The 27,556-nt window shown below is 43.1% G+C and overlaps 2 protein-coding genes across 7 annotated transcripts in view; one reads left to right on the forward strand and one right to left on the reverse strand.

Annotated features, from left to right (window-relative positions):
• LOC309709136 (zinc finger protein Aiolos-like) overlaps nt 1-27,556 on the forward strand; it is a 40,766-nt gene that overhangs the window by 3,386 nt on the left and 9,824 nt on the right. For 2 of the 6 annotated variants that reach the window (XM_082537601.1, XM_082537602.1), the window contains 3 exons: nt 25,993-26,067; nt 26,787-26,933; nt 27,239-27,337. In XM_082537601.1, the coding sequence (XP_082393727.1) occupies nt 26,882-26,933; nt 27,239-27,337 (151 nt within the window). In that variant the 5' untranslated portion in view covers nt 25,993-26,067; nt 26,787-26,881. Of the gene's footprint in view, nt 1-23,962; nt 24,178-25,722; nt 26,068-26,786; nt 26,934-27,238; nt 27,338-27,556 lie in introns of those variants that run through there. The other 4 variants (XM_082537603.1, XM_082537605.1, XM_082537604.1 and 1 more) reach the window with 4 other exon arrangements.
• On the reverse strand, nt 1,315-17,210 carry LOC309709203 (insulin-like growth factor-binding protein 4). Its single transcript, XM_082537743.1, has 4 exons — nt 16,291-17,210; nt 8,049-8,212; nt 6,469-6,594; nt 1,315-5,301 (listed from the first exon to the last, which is right to left on the reverse strand). Exons 1-4 carry the CDS (start codon nt 16,646-16,648, stop codon nt 5,167-5,169), a joined length of 783 nt encoding a protein of 260 aa, XP_082393869.1. The 5' UTR covers nt 16,649-17,210; the 3' UTR covers nt 1,315-5,166.

Below are 27,556 nucleotides of genomic sequence, written 5' to 3' on the forward strand. Positions count from 1 at the left end.
ATCCCATGTAAGCACAGTGAAATAGTCACACATGGTTGCCAGAGACAGACAAACACTGGAATCTATATTTATTTATTTATTTAAACATGAGTTAATTATATTCACTAGAAAAATGGATCTCATATTTAGTTATTCAATCACAGAAATATTTCACATACGATTCACTGCAAGAGCATGTTTAACAGAAGAGTCAGTAAAGATCTGAGATTGGATACAAACAACTTAGATATTTAAAAGAAAAAAACGCTTCAAGACTAAGAACTATAATTAACTGTTGTAAACTGGGACACTGGTAAGAAATGATAAGACCAAGTCTTTATTGATAAATAATAATAACACTAAATAGAGCATATTTCAGATTTGATGCACCATTCTCCAAAATATATCTCTGACATTTTTATACTACAGTGTTTTGCTACCTTTGTACACATCCAACTGTGCCTTCAGTTTAACTCTGACCTGTCAAGGCATGGACAGACCCCAGGAATTTGGCAGTCGGTACTTCGGGCCCTGAAGGTCGAAGTGTGAGGCCTCTGTGCGTCAGACACATCCCACAAATGCTCAAGTGAACTTTTTGCATTTGTACTCAGGAAGCGAGGACTCCAAGAAATCACGTTTCCCAGTGGGATAAAAACCAAAAACACTACTTTATGACAACCAGATGACTGTTTTCCATGATCAGTGGAACTATATCTGCTATAAACATTGACTGTATATAAATGATGTCACCCATTGCAGATTTTTTTTGTTTTTTTGGTGGGTGACTAGACACAAAAACACAATTAGTCCTAAATAGTAAGGTAAAGAATCTGTGTTACCCTTACAGGACAAATCTATGCATTTATTTGTATCTGCAGACTTAATAAACAGAAATATCTCTTATGCTTGGATATGTGAAAAGCCAGGTAACAAAAAATGGTTGCAAATGTAATGCAGGTTAGTTTTCTTTCACTCTACATTAAACCTGATTAGGGTGGGCACCAAATGGTTTTTTTTCTGCACCACCTCACTAAAACAATAGAGGATATAGTCACACCATAAAGCACATCCTTCTTTTTGTCCAGTTTTACTCTAAATGTGACAATACTTTAAAAAGTTAACATTGTTCTATGTTAAACTAGCATTTGAGACCTTGAAATCAACCAAACAATGTTTATTGAGGTCACAAAATAATTTAGTGGAAAGTTTATTTTTTAAATTCTCAGTTAATACAATCTTATTTCTTTTGGCAGCCAAGGGACTCGCCACCTGCTGGACATCAGAAGGAATGCAGGTTTATATCACTGCTGCGACTAATAACACCAAGCTACACTGTAGTTTCTATGTATTTTAATCGTTGTATTACAATGTGTACATTTTCATCAGGAAAACATTTAAAATGTAGCTGATTATTTCATTTGAAACTCTATATTTCAGTTGTTTGATCACTTCAGTGTTTAAGTATAACAATCCTGTTCTGGAAACATACACAAGACTTCAGCTGTTTCCAACCTCAGTCCATTTGTATGCATGCAAACATTACTTCATATGTTCTACACATTAACAGATAATATCAAATGCAAACAGTCTATTGTCGAGAAATGTAATTACAGTTCAGTACAGCAAAGTCAGAGGACAAGCAACTTACTATAGCTTAAATACACCATTTATGTAGTTAGAAGGCCTTTACACAGTCAAAGCCAAAACCATTTTCCATCTCTCACAAGGATTAAGACTGTTTTAACAGACAAATGTGTTTAGTAACACTTCATTAGTCGATGAATTGTAAGATAGGATTTGCTGGAACAATCTTTGTGAGTTCACTGAATGAGAACTGGCGTCTTTATTTTAACGTGCTCATAGTCTTCGGTTTGATTTTCTCAAGCCGCAGCAATTATTCTCCACCCATACCATCTTCTACTTATCTATCTGTGGTTACCTGAACTACCTTTGGATGCATTTCTGTTTTTACTACCAACTAAAACTGCACGTCAATGACATGCGCTGTATCTAAAAATGTTTAAACTGAGCGTTAGCTTCAGTGATTAGATTATCGCAGCTTGATTTATTTGGATTTTTATTGTTACTTTTATACCCTGTAACCTGTGTGTGGAAACTTCATCATGCTTTATATGAGAGCAAAACTTGGTTAACACAGAGACAAGAAAAGATGCTGAGTTTGGTCATTGTTGCTCAAATTGTTTATTATGATTAAACATTACAGGGTTTAATCATAATAAACCTTTTTGACAGTTTTCCATTTGAAAAAGAAAAAGAAAGAAAGAAAAGAAAAAATATGTTTTTCCTTCATTTGTCTGTTATAATGTTTCAGATAAGATCAGTGAGTGTACAGGTACACTGTCCAATGTGCAGAGTGCTCTAAATGCTCTGTTATTTGGGATTTTTGTTTGTTTGTTTGTTTGTTTGTTTCTCATCCCTCTTGGCTTTATACGTATAGACTGTATATAAAAGATGAGGACACCCATCGTGATGAGGGTCTTCACCTCGCTGTCTTAGTGTTTTCAAACCAGATGTCATGAACATGGGAGCAGATCTGATTTAAAACCTGGACAGTGCACGCTAGCACATTTACTCATTTAGTCACAAGGTTCAGTCATAAGGTATCCTGGACACTAATGGCAACTTTAATTTATGGAATATAAATCATAATGTATACAGAAGTAGTCAGAGAGCTGAGGGCCATTTTCCCATAGACTTAAACAGTTGGGTTTCTTTTTACAATTAAGAGGCCTGCCCTCTGCTGCCTGTTCTTTACGTTTAAGGCACTCTTCCACATGAGCGTAAACTCAGAAATTGCATCTATCTTCAATATACAGTCTATGGCAGAAGACCCCTTGATTGTTTGTTTGCCAGACAGCACAGTTGGCTTAAAGGGAGCTAAAAAGGGAGGCAGCACCAGGACCCAGTGTAAGATAAATGAGCATTACTTTTAAGCTATTTTAGCTGTTTTGAAGCTGCTCTACTAGAATCTAAGAATCAAGATATGGAGTTGGCAATGAGCATAATAAGTCCAATAAAATCCAATTTCTTGACTGAGTTGCATAAAGAGAAAACGATCACATTAACATTGGGAATATCAGTTTTCCACAGGGACCTGGGCTGAAAGCAGCTGTCACTGGTTATATATTTTACTACCTTTCCCAGGAAGCACGAGAGATAAGCTCAGATTATTTTTCTTTTCTCAGTCTCTGTTTATCTGTCCTGCTTTTTATAAAGTAAAAACCCAATGCACTGTGGGAAAGGTAAAAAGCAAAAATGAATGAATTTTCATGGCACGTTTATTATTCAGTTTGGAGCTGAACGTACCGCTCCGTGATTTAAAACTTAAATATTGTTTAGGTAAAATCAGTTGGTGGACATACAGAAAGTAAAAAGAAAGCCAAAATTTTGTATTAAGTGTCTTTTTGTTTCCGACACATCTTAAAATTATAGGCCACACACCAGTGCTTTGTTAGGTTAATGTTAATGCTGTTCTGTTCTTTGGTTTTTGAACCTTTTCTAGTGAATCCTGGGCCCAAACTGCCAGGACACCAACAACAACGACAGCAACAACAATCTTTTCTTGAGTCAGTAACAACCAAAGTCGCCCATGCAGCCGATGATGGAAAACCGTGACATTTGCACTGATAATGAACTCCTTTAATTATTATTGTAATCCTCAAAAGATGCGTGATAACAGATACGCTGAGGAATTTTTATTTCCACATCATCGCTGCATTATCTTTACTGCTTCGCCGCAGTCATCCAAGCCCAATTTTATGTTGGCTATAAGTTTACTTTGCTGCGAGGAGTTTAATCATTAAACTTTATTACACTCTGCTTCTATATTTACAGAACTGACTAATGAAACATTCAGCCAGGCAGCTGCAGTGATAGTGCAAAGCTAACGTGGGATTTTCTTTTTTTTTATCATTTGACAATAACACTGAAAACCTGCAGGAAAAGCCTTTTTCAAACAAAGGTGATCCTCACATTTGCTGATGCTAATTGCTCCCCTCGTCACTCCAATCTGAAACAATACCCAAAAAGTGCAGAAACATTTTCCTTTTTTTTTCTTCTTTCTTTTGTATTTTGGCACAATCAATATGTAGCACCACCGAAAGTTCTGCCATGCAGTCTGTTTGGAGATAAATCCCCTACATCGGAGCATATTCATACAAACACGAGTCCTACTGGCATCTTAGCACCAGCTGGAGAAACAAGATTATCCTATCAGCAGTGCACAGAGTTTCTAACCCAGCTACGCTGCCAGTCCTTTATGCTAGAGAGAGCTCAAAGAGGGAGGGGGTGCAGAGTTAACCACGGGGTGATGAAGCAAAACTATTCTGGGCTCTGTGAGATACAGATTTGCAGACTAATCTCACTTTTCACTTTGGTCTTTGTGGTGTGAAAAGCTATGGCTTATCATTTTGGTAATTCGAGACAGGGGTTGATGCATTCCTTTTCTTCCCTGTTTCTTTCTCTCGTTCTCGTCCCATCTGTTATTGCTACTCTGATGCCGTGGCTGAAGTAAACTTTGTGTTTATCAAACGCAAGCAAACGCATTTTATGGTTTGATTTCACTTGCTTATTAGATGAGTGGGGTTTACAAAAGAAAGAATAGCAGACTAAGAGTCACAAGTTACTTAAAAAACAAGAAGCTGGTGCACAGTCTTTTGAGAATCTTTCCGGATTGTCCAGAAATTCAGGTGAATAAGTGCTCCAGAAAGAATGAACCAAATGTTTAATCTCAGGTTTGATTGTTGGGTGGAGTGACTGCTTTTTTTTCCCAGAATGCTACACTAAACCAGAGAAAATGACACGCTCTGCATTCTCTCTTTCTCAAAGATCACAACCACAACTGTTTTCTGGAAGTGTATGTGTGCCTTTCTTCTGCCATCTGGTACTTTAAAGCACATGTGTCTGAGGACTATTGGCCTAAAGTTCACGTGATACAAAGAAAACAGAACAAGTGCTCAAAAGACTCGTATCACATACCCGCACACACAGAAACAAGATAGCAAAAGAACTCAATTCAATGGTTTCCTTTTTGTTGCACAAGCTCAAGTACCGTTGGCCTCAGGTAGAGTGAGGCTTAAGAATGAAGTCCTTTAGTCATATAGTTCTACTAATAAGCACCAGTAGAATTCAGCTGGTCCTGCACCCCCACTGCTTCCCCCTTGGTCTTCAGTCCCTCAGGCTAGCAATTAACTGGTGGCAGTCTAGATCCCCTCGCAGTTCCAGCGGCCCCGGCAGCCTCAGGCCCGTCTTCTGATCCACACACCAGCATTTTCCCCGCTGGCCGTCACGTGCAGGGTGGCACTGCAAGCATAAAGACAAAGGCGTTATTCTAGTTCTGTAACAGTTTTTCTAGACTAACTGTGAGTTTTTCTGGACTAACTGTTCCTGCATATTTTTGTTTTTGGACTCTACAAGTCTTGCTAGGAGTGTAACAAGACTCATCAATGAAAAGAAGACCTTCGTTGTGATATTTAAAGACATTCCCACTGTACCGAAATGTAATATCGCAGCTCCAGATTGAGATAATGCTGCTTACTTTGCTAAAAACACAATCACACATTGCAGAAATTATACCCAGTGGATCCAAACAGAGTGTGAGAAGTGTTTAAAGCAGTTGAATTATTTAGCTAAAGCATTCCTTTTTTGAGCTTTCAACAGTTACTGTAATACTAAATTTATTGTGTGCGTTTGCACTTTTCCCATCACCAACACAGACGAGTTAACAATCTCAGAGCAACCCTGCCATGAAATGATTCCCAGTTGTCCCCAATGACCTGTGCTTTACTTCCCAATACGTTTTATCACAGCGCAGTTTTAGTTAAACAGTAAACAGATGCCTGCGAATCTGAGCAGAGAGAGATACTTTAGCCGTGTTACACAATCTGCACAGCTCAGACTTTTGATGACGGGTGCCTTAGCAGAGCTCGCCTTTTATCACTGACTCTGCGTCTGCTGCTTTGATTGCATGTGCAGCTCTATCAAGAGCTCAAGAGCAGCCCTATCTCCTCTCATTCTCCCTCACTCTTATCTGCACGCTTGCCCAATCTCTCAAAGGCAAAAAAAATAAACTAACCCCCCAAAAAAAGCAGGTAACTTCATCCAAGAACTAATTGCATCCATCGCAACAACAAAGTGATTACTGTCCAACAGTTTAGGGGAAACCGCTTTACACACAGTCTTGATTTCTGAGAGTAAATCACTTTCCATGTGAGCTTAGAACAATAACGATCTTGGCATGACCGTGACAGTCTGCTTGGAGACACTTTTGTGTTGATTTAGACTGTATGTCATCAGCTGCAGGCATGTTTTGTGTCTTGGCGAGAAGATTGCTTATGTAGTTTGAAAGGAACTCTTTGAACTATAAAGATAGGCATTTTTATTGGTAACGGCTTCATGATTGAGATTCACAGTTCACCAGTTGACATGGTCAGATTGCGGTCTGCTGAGTGAAAGCTGGAAAGTACAGACCTGTTTAGGGTGGAAATCTCCATTTTTGTCACAGTTGGGTATGGGGATCGTGAAGAGGTCATCGTGTGTGCGAGTATTCGATGCCAATCTGTCCAACGCTCTCTGGAGCTCGGCACGACACGGGGCCTGTAGGAGCAATAAGATTTGATTTGACGTTTAAAGACCAGCTGTCAACCACACAAATAAACAGGCACTAAAACAATGGAAGAAAATTATTCTCTTTGCTCATTAAAATCATGGAAAAATCTCGAGCAAGTTTAGATTTACTTTTATAAAGCGTCACCCATCTTAAGTTACCATTCTAGTCAGTAATGAAAAGTGATGAGTAATGCCAAAAACACGATTTCAGAACACAGTGAAAAACATTTTGATTACTCACAAACTGCAGTTTGTGACTCAGCCCATAAAAAGCTAAAACCCTGATTTGGCAGCTATCCTGTTAAGGTCGACTCCTACGTTTTGAACGACCTGTGGATGTCCCGTTCTGACCTCTTAAACGTGCTCATTTGCGAGTTCTTCGTAGAACATCGGCCTCTGTCAGTGCGCCCCAGGGCGGCTGTGGCTACAATGTAGCTGCCATCACCAGTGTGTGAATGTGTGGGTGAATGGGTGGATGACTGGATGTGTAAAGCGCTTTGGGGTCCTTAGGGACTAGTAAAGTGCTATATAAATACAGGCCATTTACCATTCTGCATCAATAATCCCATGTTAAAGATTATCATGGGTCTCCACCTATTACTTATCCAAATAGTGGTGTCCCAACACAAAGGTGGTCCATCAGGAGCACGCCTGCGTGTTTCTTAAATATTCAGAGGGTTGAGCACCATTGGTTTGTTCCCCAGGGTCAGACTGTCAGTGCCGAGTATTCATCCGAACTGTGGCAATGACCACACCAGCACAGTCTAACCACCCACCCTGCTGACAGATCTGGCTGCCCTGCCTCTTCCTCCTCTTTTCCCAGAATAAAATGAAAACTAAGAAAACATGGCTGGGGTCCAGCGCAGGAAGTCGTCAGAGCAGGCTTTCACAGGGAGCAATTTAAAGATGGTACCTGATTAAAGTGTTCACGGAGAAACCCTTGAAGGGGATAGGATTAAAATGTTGTCGTTTTTTTTGCGGTTGAAGTCGCACAGCGTTATATCTGAGTGCACAGAAGACACTGATTATGAAAAAGCAGCTTTTAAGTAAGCCGGTGTGTTTGTACCCAGCATCTGACCCTGAGAAATGTGAACTCGAGCTCTAAATGTGTTATTTCTGTGCGTCGATGTTCCACATGTCTGTGCGAAATGAATGCGCTGAATAACGTGCCTGTGACGGATTAGGATCCAGGTTTGAACAGCTAATGGCACGCTAATGAAAATATGCACGTGTACTTTCATTCACAAGACCAAATGTTCCAGCCTGTAAATAACTAATTTGTTCAATTTATAACCTGCCTGTTACACGCTTGTGACTCTGGAACTGTAAAGCCGTAATGTAAAACACCTGCTGGATTCATGCATTTCGCTGCAGCGGACATCGTCTGGGTTTCTTGTTTTTTCTGTGAAACGTAAGAAATGCCCGAGGATCATTTCTCTCACCAGGATCGCTTTGGCGTCTTCTCTGGCGTTGTTGCTTCTCAGGTTTGTGGATTTTGGAGGGTGCCGGGCCAGGGTCTTCTGTATGCACCGCTTGTCCTGTGGACTGCACCGGATATTGCTGTTGTTCGGGTGTTCGGGAGTCATCTCTTCCTGCCTGTCCATAGCTAAACAACAAGAAGTAAAACTTTAGATCTTCAAATTCAAACAAGCGGTTTATGAATCCTTGAAATAAATGTGTTTTAAAAAAAATGCTATTCACAGCAGGTTTATAAAATACTTTTCTAGAAGTCTTCTTATTTACTGGCAGTTCCTTTATGGGGGCATGAACCTAACTGTACAGAAGGAGCTCCAGAAAGTTAAATAGTGCGTTCCTTGATGACTTCAAATACCTTATTTTGTCTTACCAACAGTCCAAAATGTATTTTAGTGAAAGTTTACTTCAGGAATGGCAGTGAAAGCTAATAATTTGTCATTTAAATGATAAAAGTGTGAAGTGAAGCATCTAACTGTTTTGTTCTAATAGTCCTCCTCGGTCAGCCAACAGTGTGGTGAATGTAGGCTAAAAACGAGGCCAGGTTAACTACAAGGACACGCAGCCTTGTTCCTGCCTGTTTGTATGAAGGGGGGAGTCTGTGCCACCTTTGCATCTCCATCATCCTGCAGTATGAGCCCAGCAGGCAACCAGCTGCTTCCTGAGGAAATGCCCCCCTGCCTCGTCATTCTCCACCTCTCCACAACAACCGCAGTCCGCACCAGATGGAGGTTGTTTGAGAGTATTTGCACTGTCACAAGCTTTTGGGGGCACGAGAAGGGCGAAGTAAAGAATAAAATGCGAAGTCTCGGTTCTCATGCATCTTGCCTTTCACCTGTGGCGTTTAAGGCTTGGCAGCGCTTTGGACTTTGTGCTCATAATCCATGGCTTTCTTACAAATTGGCACTGGAATCAAAGGACTTCAAAGTGTAGTTTTACAATTTTTAAACTGGTCTTTCTCTGATCACTGAACCAGATCTGAGCTCTGGTTAATATCACTGATCACTGGCAGGCATCCAGCTAACTGCTCCTGGCATAGACAGTGAAACAAGGGTTTGTAGCCTCCTTAATCTTGTGCAACATGCAGCATAGGTGCATAAAGGCTCAAATACAGAAACCTTTCCTTTGTAGTTCAGACTCTTAAACATGTCCTGGAATGCCCCTTTAAGGATCCCGGGCCACTTCCTGGGGATGATTAGAGGGTTTTACAACTTGATCGGTGACCGTGTTTCTCTAAACCTCACGAAAGGTCATGTTGCTTTGTTTGTCTGGGGTGGAAGTATATCTCAGCTGTTTATATTTTTAGTCTCTTTGCTGTTAAACCTTGCTCATCAGCACTTTCTTCCACAAGAGCCATCGGGGTTTCATCTGTTTCCTAGTTGTTCTTTCTCCTCTTTTGCCGGTTCAGACTTTTTCCGACTCCACGTAGAGCGAGCCAAAGTGGGTAAGGGGTGGCATGTCCTGTTTGCTACCACTTCTGTTTTTCCATGGAGGAAGTCGCCACTTCTCTGTGTGGTTTCATCGGATTTGGATCGCCAGCTCTTGGCATCTAAATATCATTCCTTCAGGGCATTGTCAGGCCTGCACTGACACATTTGCGGCGCATTGTTAGTCACAGGTGCACAGCAGAGATAAAGGAAGTGCTGGAGTGAGCAGACAATCGCACTCAGAATCAGGGACCAGGTACATTTTAATTAACCAAAGCTGAGACTGTAATCAGTTCAAACAGACACCCTCACCTGTTTGTTAATCAGCAGATTTAGGTCATCGTCAACTAGTCATTGTGATAAGTTAGCAGAACGATAACGCAGCTTCTGACTCGGAGTATTTAGCAGACAAACTCAAAAGCTCTTACACAATAAACTGCATTGCTTGCTCAACCTAGCTTTTACATAAATATTTGTCTTCGCGTTGCTGCCAACGTCTTCGTCATAGTGAGCGTGACGTGCCGAGGGGCATCATTCATCGCTTGAAAAGAAAAACCCCACTTTACACAAGTTCGTCTCAGTACGTTATTTAATCCACATCATAACAAGTCCAGGCCACATGTGTCTGTTTATATATTTGCCTTCTCTCTGCAGACTGTAGAGCAGTGACACGAAGGGGTCATCAGATTACAGATTCCACTGTTAGTGGCTTTTAAGGCTAAGGCTGTGAAGCCCAAAGACAAATGTTCTCCCCAAATAAATATTTGGTTATGCTCAGAGTGCTTCCCACTGGTTTATACTTCTCCTAACTTGGATCTCAGATCTCAGATCGTCCATTACGACATGCAGCCTTTTACAGATTATTCATTCGTGCTCTACTGGATACAGATGCTGTGAATATGTTTAAGGTGAGGCTAGAAAGGTTTGAAAAGCTGAAAACATCATATCAAGCACTTTTCTGAAAGCGCATGGAGATCACTTTGGAGGACAGCATATTCACAAATGAGATGTTTTGGTGGACATACCCTGAAGAGGAGCAGCTATAAAATGTATTTGCTACTTATAGAGTGCCACACGGTTGCTGTTCTTTTGTAGGCCAACCCAGAGGTTCACATTGTGCTGGTGGCTGAAACAAAAAGCCAATGGGATTTTTACTTAGGCTTATTGGATTATTGCAAAAAAAAATAAGCTCTTGGAAAAAACATTGTGTCCAAACTTTTGACTGGATCCGTACTTGGACAATATATTTTTCAACTGTGTGAAATTAATCACAGAAATGCTTAAGTTAGCCACAAATGATCTACATCACTCTCTATATTGAATGGTACAGAAACACCATTGACATGTTAGCGGCTCTCATGATTCTAGTAATGTATTTAACAATGCTCCTAAATGCATCTGTCCATTTCTGACACTTTTCTGGCAAGTCTGGTTAATGGGAGTAGCAGTCTAAGCAGACATGCACAAACCATCCTCTTCCCAAACAGCTCTTGCAGGCTTGTGGGTGTCATACTGAGGCATTCCCAAGCCAGCTGAGAGACATCATCTTTCCAACATGTTCTGGGTCGGCCCCAGGACCTCCTCCCAGTTGGACATGCCCAAACCAAATCACCTAAGAGTCATCCAGGAGGCACACGAACCTGCTCAACTGGCTTCTTCTGATCCAGAAAAGCAGTGATCCCCTCCTTAAATGAACTTTTTGAAGTTCTTCTCTTCTGTTGAGTTACAGCGAGAGCCACAGCTCATCAGGCTCAGGCCTTTCCTGTTCTGACACATTGTTTTATTTATGTCCAAACATTGAGGATTAGTTTGATTTGAACATAAAACTTAAAATGACACCTGATAGAATAGCTTATATTGCGCTGACAACAGCTAATGTCTTTTGAAACAAATGGTCTTCGGGGAGTCTTCTTTTCCCAAATGTTTGGTGACACTTTTATGTGCTTTCCCCCCCCCCCCCTTCCCTGCAAGCGATTCTGGCAGCAAACTGAACTCATCTAGGCTTACTACCAACTGACTGCTCTTTTTGGTCAACACTGGACACTGCCAGAGTATCAGTATCAGACGCTCGGTTTCCAGGCAGAAGATTTCTTTGAATCTGTTAATCATCAGCTCGAATCTAACGCAGCACCAGTGCTGCTGTCGGGGCCAATGAAAATGTTGGACCGTGCTATAGGATAATTTGTCAAAGGAAAGGTTGAAAGAAAGTTAAATCAACACTAAATCACAAAAGCAGAAACCTGCTGCTACTGCACGGCCTGCTGCTGCTCAGCGGATGTCAAAACAGACATCCCAGTCTCTAGAAACCAATCAGGAGCAATAAATCTGTAAAATTAAAAATACCTGCTTGATTATATACTGGCTGCTCTTTAGGAGCTAGCAGAAAAAAGTGCATAATTAGAAACAGAACTCAGAAACTATAACTATAAGGCTCCTTTACAGGTTCAAAGCAGCTTTTCATGATTCAAAATCGTATACTTATGCAGCCCTCAGTTCATCTTCTGGCTCAAACACACTGATTAGGCTCCTAATGGCAGATGTCTTGATCGGCTGACCCTCACAGACAACAGATTTGAACTGCGGGGCGTGAAGCTTCTGTTCTCACAGCCAGAGGTTTGCGTCTGAGATTACCTTGTAAGGATATCCCCTCTCACTGACGGCAAACCGATCCGAGAAAAACTGTCTGCAACTGAGCGTTTAGAGCAGTATGAAGCCTGAGCTTTGACCCACATGGTTTGCATTTACACACGCTGACCTCATTATTTGAAACTTTAACCGTGTTTAGTGTGAGAATCCTCCGTTATAACAATATAGACATGACCGAAAACAAGGAAAAGTATAATAGGTCCCCTTCAGCCCAATACTCTACAGCCTAAACCTCTTATAAGCCAGATGTAACACAAACACACACACACACAAAGGTGTGGATCAGAGAGAAAAACATGGGTAAAGGATAGGGCTGAACCTTTTCCAGATGGATCATCATCAGGATAAACATTATCCTTGAACCTGTGTCAAACTTTTGGATCAAAGCATTGTTCGGCGATGAAAATGAAGCTTGTTTTTCAGAAACAGGGGCTCACCCCCCCCCCTCTCTAAGTTTCTCGTGTTTTCAGGAAGGAATTCTGTTTTTAATCGAGATGAAGACAGAACCTGAATCTGAATTCATGTCTGTTATATAAACTCAGCCGATGTGGATCTGTCAGTAAGATATCTCTGGAGCCAGATCGTGTTGCTGTTTGTGTTGCAGATTCATTTGCTTACAGATTTGTGAGTAAATTCTGTCACAGAGAGCAGTAATCCTTGCTGAGTTTATGCATTAATGGTGCTTTGTGGTGAATAGAGGGAACCCTGCATCTATAGTGAACTAGGTCAAACTATTCTGGGTTACTCCATTAGATTGATTGTAAGCTGAATATTCTTACATTCAGAGTGATTCGCTCCCCTGTGCGAAGACAGGAAATGAAATCAAACATTGGTGATTACAGCTGAGGAATCGCACTTTTTAAAAATCTCTTAATATCAAGACTGTTGCCGGTGAGGCGTTTAGTTTGATTCACATCTACAGGTCAGGATGTGGGCCCTTAATCCTAAACTCAGTGCTTCCTAAGTGACCTAGTGGAAGTTAAGAGGTGAAAATGTAGTCAAACGGTGCATACCTACACCAAGGCCAACTGAAATTTAAAATTTAAAGATTTATTTAGTGTATTTATTGAATTCCTGGATTCCGAAGAACATCTGGGCCCAGATTAGAGTGTAATATTGTCTTGAGAACTTTAAGACAATAATTCCCAGTGTCAGTTTGATATGTGTTTTTTTCATGAAGCTATAAAACCAAATGTCCAATTTTGTTCTACCTTGAAGTGGTGAAAATCTTTCCAAAAATTCCTGGATCCAAATCTGGATCGACTCCCAGGGACTCCATTTAACCTGGGCCAAGCCCCACCTGGGGCAAAAATGTTCATGCAGATCCATCCATAACTCTTCGAGCAGTTCTGCTAACAAACAGGCAAACCAAGCCAGTCACATGTCCTCCTTGAAGGAGGTAAAATGTCCATTTGTTCTCGGGAGATGGAGCTAAAGTATTTTTCTTACTGAACTTCTGGCTCAGACTTCAATCCCAGCCCGTGAGGATTCACTCGCCTCAGATTAAGGATGTGTTGTGGCCGGGACAGAGTTGGGTTGTTTGTGTATCTCTCGGCTCCAACTCTGGAGGGGGGTCCCTGCCCCACAGAGAACAGCAATTAGCTAATCGCATTTACGGCTGCACAAGAGCCCCAGCTGTACAAATGCACCGCACGACCCAAAGAAAGCAAATATGAAATGACATCTGCCGAGACAACTTTGAGAAAGCACATCTTTAATAACCAGTTCGGAGCTCCCAAATTGTGCTGGGAGAAAAAATCTAGGTTAGCATGCTGCTTTCATAAAGGCCTACGTGCGTCACAGTAAATTGGACATAGTCGAACAGAGTCTGGCTCCGCCGACTGCTTCATTCATGCAACTCCCTCTGTGCCTGTAGGTGTAAGACTTTTCATATCTGACATCTGTATCAGTTTGTAAATAACATCCGTTTCACTGCGAGAGGGAAGCGTCTGAATACCCAGCAGGAATGCGGGAACAGATGCCAGCACACGCTTGATGATTTATTCTAAGTATTAAGATTGAGACGGATCCTGAGAAAGGAATATTAAGAAGCACTAAAGCTGCCTTAGACTTTGACATGCGGCGCAGGATACTGCCTGTTGTTGCTATGGAAATTCAGTTCAGGAAGAGAGAAACGGGCAGATAGCTCATAATTCTTCACAGCCTGATTTAATATGTTACTTTTCCTAAACACGAGGCAGCACCAGCCAGCAGCTGCAGGGCTGTGACTACCAGCGTGAACACCCTAAATTCACTTCAGTACGCTGTTAGGATGTGCCTGCATCCCAGGGTCCTTTTATTGCGAATTCTCTAGGTTTTTACAATCCCTCTTTCTATTTTTATCTGGCATGTTCACTGTTGCTAGGAGTGGGGCAGTGTCAGACATGTATTCAGGAGATGCACCCCCTTGTTTAATAATGCATAAGTACGGTGAATGCACCACAAAGGAAATCTAGAGCTTTTTTGCCTCTCCCCGGTGCCTCTCTGATCGTCTCCCGTCTGCCACGGTTTACATTAAACATTCTCATACAGTAGATCTGAGCTGCTGCCAGCAGAATTGATTTACAGTGAGATTTATCGGGCAGAGCTTCCCTGCTTTGTTATGACAGACCTCGGGGGTGAGAAAGAGCATCGAGGCAAACGATACCCAGCGCTCGGATTACAGAAAACCCCCAAAACAAAACTTTTCCAAAATGTTCCAACCCGCCAAGTCCCCTCCGTGTGCTACAGCTCAGCTAACTGGACAATGCAGCATCGGAGAGATTCAGGGAGAACATTCTGCGAGATAAACGGGTGTGGACCCAAACAGCTCTCCTTTTATATCAAGCTCAACACAGCTTTCCTCTTCTTTCTGATTCCGTTCAGTCACGCTATGTGCCGGGCTAACCTATGCTGGCCCTGCGCAGAGAGCAGAAGGCTCTAATTTCAGCTCTGGCAGCAACAGTGCCGATGAGCTCATCCTCACGAAGGAGCTGGACACGGTGGGCGATGCGCTCGAGGGCTCGTTCGGGCAAGAGAGGAGGTGGGGTGCTCCCAGGGCCAGGAGAAACAGATGCTGCAATGACAATGAGCGTCCTGCGAGTTTTACACCGACTAAAGCCCGTCCAGGTCTTTGGAAGACTATCCTACTACTATTACCAGAAAATGTCTGGGAGCATGTGTGCAGCAGATAATCTGGAACAAATAAAAGAGCCGCCACCTTATAACAGTTGTCTTAAATGATTTAATGGAAATCAGCACCACTCCCTTTGTGGAGACAAGCAGTTAGTCTAGTTAGGAAGAAGCTGATGTTAGTGCAGTGAACTGGAACTGGATATGCAGATCCAGCATTAGACATCCCACTGTGTGAAAGTGGAAACAGACTTTGGAAGAGGAATGCAATAACAGAAAAGGAGAGCTGGGCCAGAAGAGTGTCATAGAGACATCAGCAGCAGAAGAAGAAGAGTTAGAGATTTGCAGCAGCAGCGGGAGGAGGAGGAGGACCAGGGGTATCCATGAAAGAGCACCACGTAAATTACTGATTGCAGAGAGCTCTAATAGCTCCAGACTGGCCACACTCCATTACAGTCATTTCATACAGCAGCTTTTATTACCTCCTCCCATTACAAACACACACAGATTCACTGGGACACACACACACGGAGACTCTCACATTTCCAGCATCACCACAGTCCATTTCACTGCCTGCACTTCACCTGCAGGACCTCACTTAAACATGGCATACGCGAGTTCTGCTGACAAGAAGAAAATTTGCAGGATGCCTTCAGTAAACTTTGTGCAGCGTGCAGCACACGCACACCCTGGTGCTCCGCATCTTTCAGCAGGGCTCCCTTTCACAGCGAGCGGCCGCAGGACAGCGGCGGGACTGTGTGCGCTCTCCCATCAGGATCCGGTGCGTGTGCATGCTCTGCTTCAGGGCTTAGCTGAGATTAGGGTAAACAAGCAGCACATTGTCACCCCCCCAACTCTGCCCGGATCAGGTAAAAAAGGTCCGGGGAGCACAGAGAGAAAACATTCTGGTCTGCAGAGACGCCGCTTCAGCTTGGGACAGATCACTTTTGGCACCAAATGAGAGAAAGACCTTTGCCGCTTTGAGCGTAACTAAACAAGAAGAAGAAGAGCCCGGTTTCACTCTCACCTGAGTTCTCCTCCACCTCCCTCTCATCAGTGCAGATCCCCTGGCCATGCATCAGTGAGTGCAGCGGCCTCTCCACGCCCCTCGGCGGGTAGCAGCGGAGGCCCGTGCCACATCGGGGTGAGTAAACGCCACAGTGGGCTCCTTTAGGCAGGGCACAGGTGGGGCAGCAGCCGCAGCCGGGCTCCCGCACCGTTTCCTCGCAGCCTTCAGGCAGACGGCAGCTGGCCAGGCGCTCCTCTGAGCAAACGGGGCAGCGAATGGCCTGGTCTGACAAGCACAGTGCCGCCAACGACAGGGCGCCAAACACCCACAGGCCCCAGCAGGACGGAGCTACTGCCACGCCACCTCCACGCACCATGGCAGTCCCGGCACCTGCACGCAATCCTTTGCCCTTGTGTATGGTCACTTTGGCCGCCTCCTCTTCTGAATGTGGTGCAGCTTATAATCACTTTGAGAAGAGGTTTGAGAGGAACACTTTGTCCTGGAAGGTCTTTGATATTTTCAGCTGGTTAGTGTTTCAAATGCAGGCACACAATGCCTCTGCTGTACTGCTTCTCCGTTGCTCTGATTCAATTTCACACCGCAGAAATTGGAGCCTGCTCTTGATGCGCTCAGCTCGTGGGTGATGAGAACAAGTTTTGGGGTTTTTGGGGGGGTTTCTTTTTTGTTAAGGTGGAACGAGCGGGAAGGATATCCACCGGCACGTGGTGAGGCTTGCTCTTCGAGTCCGAGTCCCGATGCTCGCCCGCGCTCTGCCGAAACACCAAAAAATCTGGTCTACAAGTGTCCAAATGCAAAGCCAGTCAGCGAAAGGCCGTGTTTTTGGTAACAGCTGCAGTTTCCTCCTCTTGCTGGTGTGCAGTGCAAAGGACTCGCTCCTGAGAATGGCTCAACACGAGTGGCTCTCCTTGGACTTTATACTGGCCCATGGACACGCCTCTTTCTACAGTGAGAGAGGAGCTGAAAGGCAGAGCAGAGAAAAGCCAGACTAAAGCTCTCTCCCTCTGTCTCCCTCTCGCACTCAGGCACACAAACTTATATACACTCTCCCTCATTTACTTGTCCTCTCTCAATCCTGAGTGCCCTGAGAGGAGAGGGAAAAAAGAGCCCAATCGCCTTTTCACTTGTTCACACAGAGAATATCACTCTGTTCTCTCTCCCTGCAGCCCACCCTTATCTCAGCCACTCTCAAATATTGATTTTTTTTTTTCCCTTTTTTTTAAAAGATAAAACCATTTACGTCCAGGAAAAAAGAAGCAACGTGTCAATGCTGCTCTGCTTTAATCAACCCCAAATGCACAGCAGAAAACAACCTCTGCAGCCTCAACAGGGTCTCGCCGTGTGTTTGTGCCTGCATCCAGTGGTCAGTCCAGGCTGTGCCGTCAACCCCCCCGCCCACCCACCCACCTCCTCATTATCTCTGCTCCTAGATCTCTCTCTCTCCCTTTTTCCTAACTAGAGTGGGCAGCTATAAAAAGGCAAATGGACAGTCAAACACAGACCCCCCCCCCCCCCCCCCTGCCCATTCCCAGCTGCTGCCCTCCCCCCACCAATCCTAAAAACGCCTCCCACCAGTGGGATCGCACGATATGTTCTACCAATGCTGCAGTTTATTGCACACGTGTGTGTTTCTGATCAGACTCTGTAAATCAGCGTGCTCCTTGCGTCTTGTTTGCCTGTGCATGTGTGCCCTCCGCCCAGCCCAAAAGGTTTTCGATCATGGCTTTTATTGCTTTTCTTTTTTCTCCCCCTGTGTTTCTTTGCCTCCATTTTGCCATGGAAACCCAGCATGCATTGTAACGCCTTTGTGAGTGTGCGTTCTTTCAGCTTTTTTCTACACGCTGGTGGCTGGTTGCCACCGGCAGGCCGTGGGCAGCAGCCAAGCCTCTCAAGGCCGTGCACCGCTCAGGTGGGTGCTGCAGCGAGCGTTGTTAGTTACGAGACATCGGTGGTACTGATCTGAAACGTCCACAAAGCACTTTAAACACACTCCAATACAAGTCTGCTTTAGGGCTCCGTGGTAAGGTTAGAAATTTTTACTGAGCCTCGATTTAAAAGACGAGCCACCCGCTTACTTTTATGTTCTTTTTTTACAGAGACGGAAAAATCAAGCTGCAGTTTCTGGAATTGCTCAACAGTCTCTGAACTCACAGCAAGAATAGGAACGTTATTATGTGTCAGTTATGAGGTGTTTGACTGTGTTTGTGTTTTGGGGGGTGCAGGGTGGTTAGTCAAAGGTTAAATGTGGTTATTGACGCAATTTTGTAGATGCTGGCTGAGCTAATGAGTTGTGTGTGAGCTGTGTTTTTGTTGTAACTTGAAAAGCAGTGCAACAGACCGGCAGACAAGCGGAACATGTAAATTCTTCTTCCGGTATTTTAGGCTCGTTTTAAACAAATATTATTTTGCCAGAGATGACAGGAAAAAGAGGGCAGACGTAGACGGGAAACGATGGATGGGAATCTTTCAACAGTGTGAAACAAAACAACCTGAAAGAAACGGTGCAGACAAAAGCAGAAGAACAACAAAGCCGCCTCCCCCCAACAAAAAAGTTTATATCCTCGCGGAAATCACATTTTTTTATCTTGCTGTTCATTCTAACAATAAGCTGTGATCTGTTGAAGTTCACAAATGAAAAGCACATAAACAGCTTCTAATAGATGTCATAAGATTTCCCCCAAAAAAAGCAGAATCTTTGCCACCTGGAATATTTTCAATATCAAAAAGAGACCATGTGCAATACTCAAATTCCAAAAGTATTGGCTATAAAAGCTGAAAGGTATAGATTTAATTACGAAATGGAACAACCTGGCAGATCTTCACAACTTTAAAGCCACATAAGGAGAAATAAAAGGAGAAAACTGACCTTTCCTTTATTATGTGCTTTCAGTGAAAGAAATAAGGATATATGGTATTTCTGTTTGTCTGGTGCTAATATGAAGCTTAAACAGTCAAAGTTGATTCAGTGAAGTGAATATTTACTGCACAAAGGTGCAGGATGAAACCAATAAGCTGTCTTATTAAAGGAGAATGAGAGAAAGGAGCTGAAAACGAGCAGAACTGGAAGGAGAACTGTGCGTTTTCTCTCACCTACATTAAACTGCTTTAGGTTTGAGTCATGTCCACAAGTTTTACAAAGAGGAGGGACGACCACAGGAAGCTAAAAGCTGTTTAAATGTTGATTTGAAGCATACTGTCTTTGCCAGCAGAGCTCTTTGCAATCAAATATTTAAACCTGTGAGTGTAGAAGTCCTTAGCCCGACCCTGTGCTTTTAGGATATGTGATCTAAGAGAAATCAGAAACAGTTGTTCCTCACTAAAATGAGAAAGATGTTTTTCTCTCTCCAGAACACTGAGGCTGTGATAGGTCCTGTGATTTTGAAGCACACTGTGGAAAAACTGTGTGGAGACCCTTCGTTATGCACAGATAATAGTAAAACGTACAATTGTGGCACATCTGACGCATTAAAAGCATCATATTTAAATAAATAAGAAGTGGGATTACGGCAAGATGGCGTCGTAGCGCGAACACCCGTCTCGCTGTGCTCCGGTGAGGTCCCCCGATTATCCGTCTAAAATACGTGTTCACCTGGTGAAACGTTACAAATGTGCGTGGGAGTAACTCTATAATGAGTCTGGACGACTATTTTTCTAAAATGCCTAACGTCAGGTCTAAGAAAAAGACAGCTCCGGTTGTGCAAGCTAGCGACATTGTGGGTCCTATGGCGGCTGAGCCTGAAGAAGCTAACGCCAGCGACACAGAAATCTCCGCTGACGCTGAGGAAACTGGGAGTGATATCGACCCGAATATCCTTGCGGCTCTGAGTAAGATAACTGACAGCATTACAACTTTATTGGATGTTAAAGTTGATACTGTGCTGGCCGCAATCCGTGAACAGACGTCTCGGATCCAGGCTCTGGCGACACGGGTGGGAGACGCCGAGATACGGATTTCAGGCGTGGAAGACACGGCAGGTGTATTGCAGGCGAAAGTGGCTCGACTCGAAAAACAAGTAACTGACATGGCAGACCACATGGACGATTTAGAGAACCGCAGCCGCAGATGTAACCTTCGCCTGGTTGGGCTTCCCGAGGGCACGGAGGGAAATGATGTTGTCGCCTTCATGGAGTCATGGCTCCCCTCCTATCTCGAGCTCACAACTAAAAATGGGAAGATCAAACTAGACCGCGCTCACCGCTCTCTAGCACCGAGGACAAGTGTTTTTTTCATCCTTCACTACAAGAAGTAGAGGAGTGGCAGTGTTGATTAGGAAAAATGTACCTTTTGTAGTAACTGATTGCGTTAAGGATCTGAAGGGCCGCTACGTGATAGTCAAAGGGATTTTGCAAGGCCAAAATATCTTATTACTGAATGTTTATTTTCCACCTGCCCACCCAACTACCTTTCTTACCAAAATGTTTCTGGAATTAGCCCCATTTCTTCCTAACTCTACCGTTATTATTGGTGGTGATTTCAACTTAATGTTAAATCCGCTTATGGACAGATTTCCACACAGCATTGCAACTCCTTCTCCTCAGGCCAAAGCGCTTCATGCTCTATGCGACGAGCTTGGACTTGTGGATGCTTGGAGATATACTCACCCCTCCGATAAGCAATACACATTTTTTTCGGCTCCGCATAGGTCCCAAACTAGAATTGATTACTTTTTTCTCCCGAAAACTGACTTAGGTTCAGTAGTATCGTACGACATAACAAGTATAATCATCTCAGATCACGCTAGGGTAATCATGGATCTCGATCTTAAAGCTGCGCTTCATAGGTCCCGCCACTGGAGGCTTAATACCATTATTCTTAAGGATGAGGAATTTACCTCTCACTTCTCTGCAGAATTTAAAGCGTTTTTGGATATCAACACCCCCTCAGCTACTACTGCCTCTGTTTTGTGGGAAACATGCAAAGCTTATGCGAGGGGCCTAATTATTTCGTATTCTGCGACAAAGAAGCGACAACGGATGGAGGAACAAAAATCTTTAGAGAGCGAATTGATGGATAAGGAGAAAACATATATTGCCTCCCCATCACCACCATTATGGCAAGAAATAACCGCACTCAGGTCAGCGCTGAATTGCCTTCTTACCAGAGATGCAGAGAAGAAACTTAAATACACCAGACAGAGGTTCTACGAGCATGGAGATAAGGCCGGTAAATGTCTGGCGTACTATGTTAAGAAGCGCGCAGAATCGAATACCATTGCAGCGATATCTGATGAAGGTGGCCACAAGATATATGAAAACAAACTGATAAATGACTGTGTTAAGAAGTTCTACGAAGCCTTGTACTCTTCTCAACAAGTCCCGGAGGGGGTGCAGCTGATGCATAATTTCTTCACCCAATTCGACTTACCAAATTTGTCAGAGGAACAGAAGACTGCCCTTAACAGCCCTATAACTAAGACCGAAGTGTTTAAGGCTATTAAATCACTGCGAAGTGGAAAGTCGCCAGGGCCTGATGGCTTCTGTTGTGAATTTTATAAACAGTTTCGGGATATTATTGTGGAACCGCTTCTTGATATGTTCAACCACTCCTTCATTACGGGTGAATTCCCGCAGACACTGAAGGAAGCCAACATTTCCCTAATTCTAAAGAAAGGGAAGTGTCCTGATTTGTGCGGATCCTATAGACCTATAGCCCTCTTGAATGTAGATAGGAAACTGCTTTCTAAAATTCTGGCCACCCGCTTAGAAAATTTTTTACCTGTGCTGATAAGGGAGGACCAGACAGGCTTTATAAAGGGTCGAAACTCAGCCACCAATGTTAGACGCTTACTGAACGCTATTGTAGCTTTCAAGCAAAAATCTATTGACGGCCTGGTGCTTTCTCTCGATGCGGAGAAAGCATTTGACAGAATTGAGTGGTCTTATTTGTTGTATACTCTGGGCAAATTCAGCTTAGGGGAGAATTTTATAAAATGGGTCAAAGTTATCTACAATAATCCACAGGCAGCAGTCCTGACTAATGGACTTAGGTCTGATTACTTCAACACTCATAGGGGAGTTATGCAGGGCTGCCCCTTATCGCCCCTTCTATTCGCTCTGGCCATAGAGCCTCTTGCTGAGGCCATAAGGGCGACGCCCACAATACGTAGTTTAGAGATTGGACAGCTGTGTCATAAAATAACCTTATACGCGGACGACATCTTGATTCTTTTGACTAACCCTGTAACATCCGTACCCAGTCTCATTGAGGTGATTGACAGGTTTAGCCATTTCTCTGGCTATAGAACCAATTTGGCTAAGTCAGAGGCCATGCCTCTCGGTACTCTTTTCACAATGCCGGCTACTGTTCCTTCCTTTCCTTTTAAATGGTCTCCTAATGGATTTGTGTATTTGGGGATCTTTATTACCCCGTCTCTCGACCAATTGTACAAAGCCAACTTCACACCCTTATTTGGCAAACTCAAACAGGACCTAGAGCGGTGGGCGTCACTTCCTGTCTCCTGGCTAGGACGCATTGCCCTGATCAAAATGAATGTGCTGCCCAGGCTATTGTATCCTATCCAAATGATCCCCGTCTTGTTCTCTAAGAGAGTACTGAAGGACATAAATGGTTGGCTCACCTCTTTCATCTGGAACAAGCGCAGACCCAGACTCAAGATGGCAGTGTTGCATCTGCCAAGCTCCAGGGGCGGCTTGGATCTACCTAATATTAGATTGTATCAGCTTTCTGCCCATTTAAGATTTGTGAGCGACTGGGTTAGGGGTAAAACCTCAATCTGGTCGGATATTGAGACAGCTCTGTCACAATGCAAACTGAGCGATCTATTATTTTGTAATGATTTTAACGGAATTAAGGCCCTTTGTACAAATCCTGTAACAATCAACACCCTAAAAGCGTGGCGAATTGTCCGCCGTCTTGAGGGAAGATCGAGAATAACATCAACCTTTACCCCTATAATGAATAACCCTGCTTTCCCTCCGGGTTCTTTGGACCCCGGCTTTCAACGATGGTCTGATAAGAATATTAAGTCTCTTGGTGACCTTTTCTCGGGTGGTGAACTCATGTCGTTTGAACAGCTTACCAACAGTTACGGCTTGCCTAGACAGGATTTCTTTCGTTTTTTGCAAATACGACACTATATCACTCACAATACAACCCTTGCTGAGCACCCTGAAGTATCTGATGTTGAGAGGGTTTTGTTTGGGCAACAGCTGACGGTGTCTCTGAGTTCATTTTACCATGTGCTTAATGCTTTGACTACCACTGATGCGCAGGGGATTAGAGGTGTGTGGGAGAGGGAACTGTCGGTAACCATAGATGAAGATAAGTGGGATACCGTTTGGTCTCTCGCAAAAAGGATTTCAATTTGTACTCGGACAAGAGCAATCCAATTTAAGATTTTACACAGATTACACGTATCCCCTCACCGCAGACACCTCTTCAGCCGCTCTCTTTCCCCTGTGTGTCTTAAGTGCAAAACTGATGTAGGGACTTTAACTCACTGTTTTTGGTCCTGTTATAAGCTTCAAGAATACTGGGCTGACATTACAGGTGAACTGGGGAAAATCTTCCACGTTGATATAGAGATGGACCCTTTGTCCCTGATTCTAGGTCTTCCAAGTGACCGCCTAAAAGCGGCGGCCAACAAAAGATTGTATAACACTCTAACATTTGCAGCCAGGAAAAATATCCTCCTACAATGGATCAACGATAGGACTCCCACTGTCTGTGGCTGGCGCAAAATAGTTTTTGAACTGATTCCTCTGGAATACCTCACACACGTTATACACCACAGTGTGGGTCAGTTCTATGGGATGTGGCACCCCTTTTTGGACTATATTGGACCGGACCTTTCCGCTATCTTATTCAAAGGACTACTACACACGTGATCACCACCCGGGCGCTGTAAGACTGACTCACCACCTCTTGTATGTTATATTTTGTATTTTGTATCTTGTATTATGCCTTATTTAAGAGCTGTTGTGTACGTTTTGTGTTTGTACTGTTTTGTTGTTCTGTGTCTACTGTCGAGACACTGTCGTGTTAAAGGAAAATCTGCAATAAAAACAATGATGAAAAAATAAATAAATAAATAAGAAGTATATAAATAAAGTGAGGAGCATACATCAGCAATTTTAGAAGCAGTGAAAGACAAACATTTTCATCAGTGACCCTCTTTCTGCCTCAGTTTTCAGACTACGTTCGGATCTTTAAAGGCACTACATGCTGGTACGTCCTCCCGTCACTGAAAACCAGCTTTGCTCATATGGTCGCTCCAACCTCCTTCATTACTGCGTGTTACTAATTAGGCGTCTGTGGAGTTAGATAGTGGATAATCTTTTGTAACAGACCCGCCTTAGGGATGAACATAAAACATTCAAATGTCACAAGACTTAAAAGTTTTGATTATATTAAATAGTTTTTGGCAGTTTTTAAAGTGTTTCAGCTGAATTATTTGTTCCCCCCTTAAAATTTCACCTCACACTTGAAATTTTGTAAATTTTAAAGGTGAAACCAAAAACTAAATCTGATACAAATATCTGAGGGTCACTTCATGCTCCTGTACCACAAGACCTTTGTTACCTGTGGTAACTCCACAGGTTGTGGTCAAAGCTGGATCCGGTGAAAATGTTGACGTAACACTGAAAATACGTCAGTATCCCCCCCGCCTCTCTTACACATAAACACACACGCACGCGCTTTTGTCCCCCGTGTTTTTGTCTCCGTTTGCGTCACTCGTCCCCTTTAAAGAAAAACCTAAGTATGACTCGAACGGCGGTTTTAGAGAACTGCTGCTCATTCAAGCAACAAGTGCATTCAAACTAAACATGCACCTGGAGATCTGCTGCGCATGTGTTCAGGGATTTTTTAACTTGTTTTTATCAGCAGGAGAGAGCATGAGCTTTTATTTGCCTTTATTTACACGCGTTAGAGTCGCTTGTTTTTCCCGTGAGGGGGATGGTAGATGATTTAGCAACTATAGGCATAAAAATCACACAAATATAACTTCACTCACTGTAAACAAGTGAATGCTGTGCTCAGATCATATGCTGTATCATAAAATAGGTACTGATTTCAGTGATACTGCATATGCACTTTTAAGACTGCTTAAACTCTCCTATAATAACAAGCCCGACTGTTAAAGCTCATCTGTAGACAATATTGGGATACAAGTATTTAAAAGCTTTTTTCCTAATTCTCTTCCAACTCTGCGTCAGAGATGGGAATAAAGAGAGGGACACTCAGCAGCTGCAGCATACAGATGCAGAGCCATGATGTAAGATTTTCCACAGCCAGTGTCTGACTTCTGCAGGTACGGACCATAAAGGGCAGATATCAGCTGTTTATTCACCTGAAATGAGGGGAATTCTTAAAAGAAAGAAAAGTAAATGAAGTTTCAGCTTCAGACGAGTTGGACTTTGAAGTAGCTTTCACATCTGGCCACAAGATGGAGTTAGATCTCCTTAAAAGCCAAGTCTGGAGCCATGTGGACGCCCTGAAGTAACATCAAACCCCGAATCGGTTCTTTGTTTCGCTCATAAATGTTGTTGGCTGTGCGTGTTTAGGTTCAGAGAAGGAATGTTTGAAGATTTAAACATCATCAGACTTGTTCTGAGTCTCGCCGTCGGTGCTGCTCTGCTGGATTCACACGCTCTGGTCTTTGTTGCTCCACCTTGCTGAAAATGCGTTCCTGTTCCTTTAAGGAATTCACGGCTGTGACGTTGCTTATATTCCATATTCAGAGAAAGTCCAGCGGCGGAGTGTGGAATCTCCTCCTGTGAGTGCACTTCTCCTCTGTGGTGCTGAGCAAGAAGCAGGTAAGATCTTATTCTCATCATTACTCCTCAGACTTACTGTTAACTTCCAGCAAAAAACAAAACCAAAGACGTCTCCTGGAATTAACAGCAGCAATGTAGACATGTGCTTCTCAATTTCATTTTGACCATGTGAGAAAGTTTCCTATTGATGTATTTTAACGCAAGAGCTTCAGTTAATCATGAAAACCCTATCAACGGTGTGGTGTTTTATTATTTATTAGAGCTGATGCGAATAAATAGTTGAAACAATATAAAATATAATGAAATACTTTGTTAACTCGGTGGAAACTGACAGGGGGCTTCTTTAAAAAGTGCACGTCTGGATTTTTCTTAAATAATTTTGAAACTGTGCTGGAGTGTCTGTGTGTGCTCTTTTACGCCTGCTCCTGTGTACAAACCCAGCAGGAAATACATGAGCAGTGAACATCATCTCTTTCTCATAAGGCTAAATGTAGAGACAGGGTCGAGCAATCAACCGTGGGCTTTTTTACCCACTCTTCTTTTTTTTACACTGTCCAACCAACAGGAACAAAGAGATGCAAGTCTTGCTTCTATTTCTTCACAGGCCTTGTAGAAATAGTAAAGGGGAGGTTGGGGGGGCTCTTTTATTAGCATCGAGAGCATCTGAAAAAGTTAAAATTGTCTCACAAACGGTCAGATAAAATGTGACACAATGAATGTAAGAAACAAACCCGCCTTTTCTCTATCTTTATTGGCAGACCTGGTTTTAAAGCGCCAAAGGGGAGAATCTGGTTAGACTCTCATTAACCGAATACTGTAAATCCCCCCCCCTCACAGAACGTTTTCCTTCATCATGAGCACAGAAAAGCATCCTGAATTCACATCCTCAGAGGCAGACGGGATGGGTGAGTATAGGCATTCCTTGTCTTTAATGTGAAACTTTCGATGATGAGGATGCACGCATTCCTCCACAGCGGCCACCATCCTGGCTGAAGTCGTGCCTAAAAACTCCACCACGTACGTGGAGGGATTTGTGCACGCTGCAGCTGAAAGCAGGTCATAGTGTCGGGGTCATGAGCAAGACTTCCTGCATATTTACTGTTAATCTGGAGTTTTAATGTTCATTTGTTGCTACGGAAAACACTTTTTTAATTAAGAAGAAAAGCGTCGCTCAGTTTTAACACATCCACTCAACATGTTACTTTCTCAGATGTTGCAGATGTGAAGTCGCAGGAGGAGGAAGAAGAGAAGGAGGACAGCTCATTTAGTGAAAATGGAATTCAGTCCGCTGAAGGTGTCGCAGATCCACGTATGTGTACCCACACACACACTCACACTCTCAAACACACACAAATATATATATATATATATATGTATATATGTGTGTGTGTGTGGCATTGGTGCTACAGCTGTTCTTTACACGTCTTTTGTTGGGTTTTTTTGCCTGTTTCAGGAAAAAAATTGAGGAATGGTGCTACAATACTTTCATACAATGAAATAGATTATACTGGTTGAGGACAGGAAATAC

This window comes from Aulonocara stuartgranti, assembly GCF_965226115.1.
Source record: "Aulonocara stuartgranti genome assembly, chromosome: 6".
Classification (NCBI taxonomy): Eukaryota; Metazoa; Chordata; class Actinopteri; order Cichliformes; family Cichlidae; genus Aulonocara; species Aulonocara stuartgranti.

Excerpts from the sequence above, each read along its gene's own strand:
- LOC309709203 (XM_082537743.1), bottom strand. The coding sequence starts at position 16,648 with ATGGTGCGTGGAGGTGGCGTGGCAGTAGCTCCGTCCTGCTGGGGCCTG. Across the intron at positions 8,213-16,290 it reads GGAGGTGGAGGAGAACTCAG|CTATGGACAGGCAGGAAGAG; the intron begins GTGAGAGTGAAA and ends CTTGTTGTTTAG. Across the intron at positions 6,595-8,048 it reads AAGACGCCAAAGCGATCCTG|GCCCCGTGTCGTGCCGAGCT; the intron begins GTGAGAGAAATG and ends TTGCTCCTACAG.